The following is an 8344-nucleotide window of genomic DNA, read 5'->3' on the forward strand; positions in this document are numbered from 1 at the left end:
AGAGGGAGGAAAAACAAATAGAAGACAAATAGAAGTAAAACTCGATATCGTTACTGCAATGCAATTTAAATTATGATAAGCAATTTGCACTACAGCCTCATTCTATGTCCAAGAAAACTAGTTATCTGTGAAACGCAATTTTAAGTAATTTACCCCTCGAACAAACACAAATGCATAAAAAGCGTTAGAAAACAAACAGGAAAACTGAATAACTCTCTGCTTGGTATGTAAATTCCGAAAACCAATTCTTTCTGGATCATTAAAAATTCATCATCAAAAATGATTCGAGATTCCATCAAGCTATTATCTTCGCGCCATTAAATTTTATGTCATATCAGAATAGATTAACAGTCAAGACGAAGGATAGCACAAGCAGAATTCTTATTTCCACATCCACGCAGACGATATTCTCGAAAATCCATTTTAATGCCCCGAGAACCGAGTGTCTCCAAATTTATATTCATTAATGCTGAGTTGTCCTTCAACATTATTAATACTGCTTGGAGTGTATGTGGTCTGTCCACGAAGCACTCGGCATTTTCGATCTTTAGAAATAATTTATAATGGATTAATTCAAAATGGTAAACGAAGATCATTTTTAAAAGGGGTTTAATATTGTTTATGGTTATAAAAGAGAAATGGTGCTGGTTTTAATATACAATTTATAAATGCCGCGTAAAGCTTTCGATTAATAGCAAATAACATTAATTTTAAGAAGTAAATCAATTGAAAATACATTAAGTTGCTTCTGAAAATTGCTGAAATGATTCACAAAATCACGACTTTTTTTTTAAAAATTATTTTACAAGAACATTAACTTTATTACTTAGTTCTGTTTTATTCCTTGTAAACGCAAAGCATATTATTAAATTAATTTAAGCATTTTATTGGTACATGAAGTTAGAATGTGCCAAGCTGAAACATTATAATATACTTCATAAAAGTAAATAAAATGATGCTATAAATTTAGTCTGTCAAAAAAACTTAATATTATCATCCCTTCACTAAATTTTATGTCATATCAGAATAGATTAATAAACACAATGTGGATCACAGAAGCTGAATTCTTATTTTCCCATCCATGGACACGATATTTCAGAAAATTCATTTTAATCTCTCGAGAACCGAGTGGCCCATGTTAAAAGACGAACTAGAACTGATTAAAAGCACAACTGAAATAAAGCACGAACAAGATCATAAGTAAAATACAACTCTGTTTGGAAAAACTACCAATATTAATGTTAAAAACTTAACAACTTTTAATAATCTTAAACATAACAGTTTTACCAAATAAAAAACATCTTACTCAAGAACAAAGCAAATACTGATAAAACATCGGTGGCGTAACTAGATCACTTAAAAAATACAACGATGACGAAGGTGCAACTAGAACATTCATTGTTTTGTAATTTGTTATCGTTTTCAAATACCAGAAAAATAAATAATCTAGTTCATCGCTTTTAACAGCCCAGATTCCCCAAATTTATATTCATTAATGCCGAGTTGCCCTTCAACATTATTAACACTGCTTGTAGTGTATGCGATCTGTTCAAGAAGCATTAGGTACATTCGAACTCAGTTTAAGATCATTTTTAAAATTTTAAGAGGGATTTGTAATTGTTTGTGGTTATAAAGGAGAAATGGTGACATAAATTAATATATAATTTATAAATGCCGTATGTAATTTTTGAATAACGGCGAATAACATTATTTTAAAAAAATAAATGAACTTAAATTACATTCTAGGACAAATATTGCGGGTCTAGATGCGTTCTATTACCCAGTAAAGATTTGCAATCTTGTTCTGACTCTCCCTGTACACTCCATGTAAGTATAAATAAATAAATAAATCTATAAATATTACAATCTATATAAATGTTCACATCATCTTATAGTATCTGATTGTACATGGCAAATACCAAACTTGAGAGAAATTGATTGAATAGTTTTCGAGAAATAGAATTTAAAATATACGACTTTTTTAGAAATTTGATTTCTCAGAAACTGCTCAACCAATTTCACTCAAATTTTGTATTTTGCCATGCAAAACTAGACACTTTGAAATGAAACAAAAATTGTATACCTTACAATTCAAATTTTTTTTCCAACTATTATTAAATTAAAATAATAAAAAAATAATAAATATTTACTAAAATTTATTTTTTGGGTGAGTTTAACTTTGGATAAATGAATTTTATAATTGGGTGCAAAGATTTTTCAATTATAAAAAGTTTTGGAGATATGGCGAAATAGGGAAAAATTAAAATTTACATAAGGGGGTCCAAGCTTTGGATCTCTCTCCTGACCAAACTATGGAGACCATATTTCCAAAATTGTGGCTATCTCCTATATTTCGGTGGTTTGAAATCTGAATAAAAAGACATGTTTATTCAGAGGAAGTACGTTTTTGTGCTGGACTTCTTAACTTAAAGTATCGTCTGCACTAATTAATTAGCATAGTTTAAGTCACCCCCTGGAGCCATTCAGTTGGAGTCCTAGAACGTGAAGATTTGATCATTAGATCAAAAGTTATTCAGGGGGGTCTGTTTTTTTTTGCGCACTGTACAACTATTTTATTTACATTAAATAAACATGAAACTATTCCATGCAACCATACTAAACAATGGTAACCATGCCATATTATAACAGAAAATTACTATTTTTCGCTAACGCCTTATTCTTAATTAAATATTAAATAAAATTTTCTACTAAAAATATGATTATTGACTAACGCCGTCTCTCCAAACAAGTCTCTGTGTTTATCTCTATTAAAATATTAAATAAAATATTATTTCGTACCTTTTATTTCATCTGGGGGTCTCTCCTTATCTGAAAAGGAAAGATAAACAAGTCATGAAAACATTTAATAAAAAGAAATTGAATAAAGCAATTTTTCAAAATATCGTAATACCATTTTTTGCCATATAGTTTTTAAACAGCTAAATGTATGAGATCTTACAAATCCATATTGTGTTATGCATTTAAGGTTTAACACACAGTTTTGTAATCAAAGGGTCTGTCCAGACATTTTGTAAAAGGTCCGTTTTTGCAAAATTGTGAAAAAATTACTCGTAGTTTGTGAATATAATAAGCGTTAAGTCACATTCTTTCAACCAGGGTCCTGCCTTTGTGAATTTGTGCAAATAGGGTCCTGTTATTGCAAAAATTGCTAAAAACCTTTTAACGAAGTTTTTAAATTGTAAATAGATACAAGATTTCGATACAACGGCAATTGCAGCTACTAAATTAGAGATACAACATACAAATATTTGGTATTTAGCCTATACTGCTCAACGCAGAATATTCATTTTGGACGAATAATGGAAACAAAATCCTACTAATTAATTTTGTAACAAAATCGTAAATTAATCGATTATTTATTTACAGAAAAAAAAAATGATTTAATATTAATAAGAATGCGCACACGATGTTTCTAAAAGTAGAAATATTTTCTTAGAATACTACATTTGGAATTTTAACTTAGGGAAACTTAGTTTGTCTNTGTTTTCTCCCCTGGGAAGCGTTTATTCGATTAACAAAACAATAATGAAGATAAATAAATTTGTGAAGGGTCCGATTAAAAGATAAATTATTTTGTGAAGGATCTGAAGGGTTTTGTGAACTTTTTACTAAATGTGTAGTAAGAAATGTAATTTTGAAAACTAGAATTTATGGTAAACCGTTGCCATATGAGCGGAAAAATTAACCAAAGGAACTGTTCAAATATCATATATTTTAGTTATTATTACCAGCATTATAATTTCTTTTTCCAAGAAATATTAGTACCACACGGTACGGTAATTTTACCAGACTTTTTTTCCGTAAAGGGAAACTGAATTTAAAAGTAGCTATTTTAAAATAATTTCAAATTTTAAATTATACAAATTTACACATAGTTTATAAATGAAAAAAATAGACGTTTTATAGGAGTTTTTAAATTGTAAAGACATACAAGATTATGCTCAACACTGTAAAATTATAATAAAAAAAATTTAAATTTTAAAAAATAAACAACAATTGCTGCCACTAAAATAGAGATGCAACATACAAATATTTGGTATTTAGCCTATACTGCTGAACGCGGAATATTCATTTCGGACGAATGAAGGAAGATGCCTCTACCGAAGACAAAACTTATATAACGTTTACATTTGTCTTTCTTTCCTCCCCTTCCTGGGAAGGGTTTATTCGATAAACAAAACAATAATGAAGGTAAACAAATTTGTGAAGGGTCCGATTAAAGGATAAATTATTTTGTGAAGGGTCCGTTTTTATGAATAGATATTTTGTGAAGGGTCCGTTAACGGACCCAAATTTCTTTGAAACAGACACCTGGTGATGAACGGCTGATGTAAATAAAAGGCTGTTATTGGAGACACTGTTGACGCATGAAATGATGCTTTTTTGCAAAGAATATGCTATTTTCATTACTAATGTGAGTTAGCAACAGTTACTCATGACCGTTATTTTAAGTTTAGCCTATATTTAGTCAACGTTTTCTATGTTTATTCTGAAAACGGCTCAAAACGTCAATAGGGCGAAAAGTCACAGTTTTGAGAAAATGACAAGAGTTTGCCGTCTTATTTTTTTTTATTTTGAAACCAATTCCAATGTTGCATTATATGGGCTCATAAAAATTTGCAAAGAAATGGGAATAAGGCATTGATTTTGATAATTTTCCTCTACGTGGAAAAATTTCGCCAAATTGGCATTTTTTTTAAAAAAAAGTTAAATAACTTTTTAAATATTTCAGTTATTTGTTCGTTCTAAAGCGCAGAAAATTCTTTACAGCAAGAAGATAGTTACACTTTAAAATCATAGCTTGCTTCAAGTGTAAGGCACTTTAACTGTGGTTTTTCTATTTTCCTTGGCGAATAAGCTTCGAAAAACCTTATTAAAAAACTTTCTTTCGAAATGAAATAAACAGAAGAATATAAGCAAAATTGTAAGTATTTTAAAACAACAAACAACTAAAATTATTACACAAACAGCAATTAATTTTTTTTCCAGTTATTGATTGAGTCCTTGGATGGACGGCTACTAATGATCAACTATAAAATACTATATACAGCAACGAAGGATCCTAGTTAAGGTACTGAAATATCATTGTGAAGACCTGGGGTTTGATCCCCATCCTGGCTTGCAGACCACGCAGATTCAAATTGATAGGAACCAGCTTGACCGAGAAGTAAAGGCAGCCTGTTCGCGATGCTGACAGCATTGCCACTATCATACAATTTGCCACGAAATTGCGAAGCCTTATTTTACAGGACCACCACAACGAGCAATTATGGGTAAGCTTTACTTTACAAAACTGTATAATTTTCACTCCAAAGGCAGAAGAAAAGGAAACTCCTGATTAATCAGGAATTCAAAAGTCACAGTGGCTGAGAGATAGAGTGCTTGCCTCCCAATGATGTGATTTAAGTTCGAATCCCAGCTATGGCTGGTCAATAGGATTTTTGCTCCCAATCCGCCCCGATTACAGCCAGGGGTCTGTCCAGATATTTTGTGAAAGGTCCGGTTTTTGAGAAATTGTAAAAAAATTACTCACATTCTTTCAAACAGGGTCCTGCTTTTATGAATTTGTGCAAATAGGGTCCGGTTATTGCAAAAAAACTTTTTCAAGGAATTTTTAAATTGTAAATAGATACAAGATCATGCTCAGCACTGTAAAACTATAATTAAAACATTTAAATTGCTGCTTCTAAATTAGCGATGCAACATACAAATATTTGGTATTTAGCCTATATTGCTGAACGCAGAATATTAATTTTGGACGAATAATGGAAGAATCGTCTGCCGAAGACAAAATTTAATTCGTTTACATCCATCTTTCTTGTTTTCTGCCCTGGAAGGGTTTATTCAATTAACAAAATACCAAAAGATATTTTGTGAAGGGTTCGTTAACGAACCCAAATTTCTTCTAAACAGACCCCTGGCAGTGCTCACGTAAAATATCCTCAGTGGTAGACATATCATAGATTAGAATCCCCTTATCATCGGGCTAACCGTGGATGGTTATTGTGGTTCTTCTCTCTATGTAACACGGCTATGTGTTAGCTCCAAGAAAAAATCCGCCACGAAGGCTAGTTTGAGCGAGAGCTTGATCCAAGAGTTCCGTTGTTTTCTGGATTGGGATCAAAACTAAAATGTTAAAAATGGGTAGGCTATTCAACGCTAATTATAAAATAAAACAATATTAGTATTTCGATACATACTTAGAAAACAATAAATATGCTTGTAATTTCATTATATTTTTATTTTTCTCACATGAGTTCAAATTTTAATTAATCTACATAAAACAAAACCTTACTTAGACTTTTATATTCAATAATTTACATAATTTAACAACTCCATAATGGTCAGGGGTCTGTTTAGAAGAAATTTGGGTCCGTTAACGGACACTTCACAAAATATTTTTTCATAAAAACGGATCCTTCACAAAATATTTTAACTTAAAAACGGACCCTACACAAAATAATTTATCTTATAATCGGACCCTTCACGAATTTGTTTACCTTCATTATTGTTTTGTTAATAGAATAAACCCTTCCTAGGAAGGGATGGGGGAAGAAGGATAGATGTAAACGAACTAAATTTTGTCTTCGGCGGATGCTTCTTCCTTTATTCGTCCGAAATGAATATTCTGCGTTCAGTAGTATAGGTTAAATACCAAATATTTATAAGTTGCATCGCTAATTTAGTAGCTGCAATTGCTGTTTATTTTTTAAAACTTAATTTTTTTCATTATAATTTTACATTGTTGAGCATCATCTTGTATGTCTTTACAATTTAAAAACTCATTGAAAAAGTTTTTTTTGCAATAACAAGACCCTATTTGCACAAATTCACAAAAGCGGACCCTGGTTGAAAGAGTGTGATTTAACGTTTACTTTATATTTACAAATTACGAGTAATTTATTCACAATTTTACAAAAACGGATCTTTTACAAAATGTCTGGACAGACCCCTGCTAGTATTTCAATATATAATATAATCAATAAATATGCTTTAAATTTAAAAATATTTTTATTGTTCGTTTGATATTTTTACCATGAGTTTACGTTTTATTTAATCTACACAAAAACAAAACCTTACTTAGACTTTTATATTCAATAATTTACATAATTTAACAACTCCATAATGGTCATGTCAGTAGAATGACCAAGAAGATTGGCTGCAGGCGATATACGATATATTTATTGTATATAAAAAGCAGTAACTATGCCAAAAGCGTACATACGTATATTCTAATACCACGAAAACAATAAAGGCAATTACTTTTCTTTTATTTGGTTTTACCCAAAAAGGGTTTCTTAGTGGAAACCTCATAAAATATTCATTTGAGCCGTTAACTATTATTCTTAATAACGATATCTTAACTACTTTTAGAAGGATTCACTTATCTTTTGTATTAATATTCATGAATCGCTACGAAGCTGATGAAATGTTCGTTTTTTTTCTCTTTTCAACCCGAAACTCAATCATCTTAGGTAAATACTGTCATAACTTTTGATATATTTCTCAGTAATTTTTCACGAGTGCGGGGCAGGGTTTGGAAGACAAAAAATAATTCAGAATTGTTCTTTTCTTCTTCAAAAATACTTACAATTTTATGATTTATTTTATAATTATAAAAAAAAAAGTTATTTTTTTAATTTTATTTCAGCATGAAAAAAATAGAACCATGCATAAAAAGCCAGGGGTCTGTCCAGGCATTTTGTGAAGGGTCCTGCTTTTGTAAAATTGCGAAAACACTATTCATAATTTGTGAATATAAAATAAGCGTTAAGTTACATTCTTTCAACCAGGGTCCTGCTTTTGTGAATTTGAGCGAATAGGGTTCTGTTATTGCAAAAATTGCTAAAAACCTTTTTAAGAAGTTTTTAAATTATAAATGGATACAAGATTCTGCTCAACAATTGCTGCTACTAAATTAGAGATGCAACATATTTAGCCTATACTGCTCAACACAGAATATTCATTTCGGACGAATAATGGAAAAACAAAATCACTCTCATTTTCAATAATTTCAATTGACATATTTTAAATAACACAACGTAGTAATGCATAACTTTTAATGTGCTACGTATTAAGTAAACTTAAACAATTCTGAAATTTATAATAGCTTATTTAAAAAATTGAAAGAAATTAATTTTATTTACATAATATTCTATTAATTAATTTTAAGAATAAACATAAATTGATCAATTATTTATTTACAAAAAGAATTATGATTTAATATTAAAAAAATGCGCACAGGATATTTGTAAAAGTAGAAATATTTTCTTAGAATACTACATTTGGAATTTAAACTTAGGGAAACTTGGAAAACTTAGTT

At 30.0% G+C, this 8344-nt stretch overlaps 1 protein-coding gene across 1 annotated transcript in view; it reads right to left on the minus strand.

Annotated features, from left to right (window-relative positions):
- LOC107439425 (thrombospondin type-1 domain-containing protein 7B) overlaps window positions 1-8344 on the minus strand; it is a 484164-nt gene that overhangs the window by 104337 nt on the left and 371483 nt on the right. Inside the window, exon 13 of the mRNA XM_071184973.1 lies at window positions 2800-2829. Coding sequence (XP_071041074.1) covers window positions 2800-2829 — 30 coding nt within the window. The remainder of the gene's footprint in view (window positions 1-2799; window positions 2830-8344) is intronic.

This window comes from Parasteatoda tepidariorum, chromosome 9 (genome assembly GCF_043381705.1).
Source record: "Parasteatoda tepidariorum isolate YZ-2023 chromosome 9, CAS_Ptep_4.0, whole genome shotgun sequence".
Taxonomy (NCBI): domain Eukaryota; kingdom Metazoa; phylum Arthropoda; class Arachnida; order Araneae; family Theridiidae; genus Parasteatoda; species Parasteatoda tepidariorum.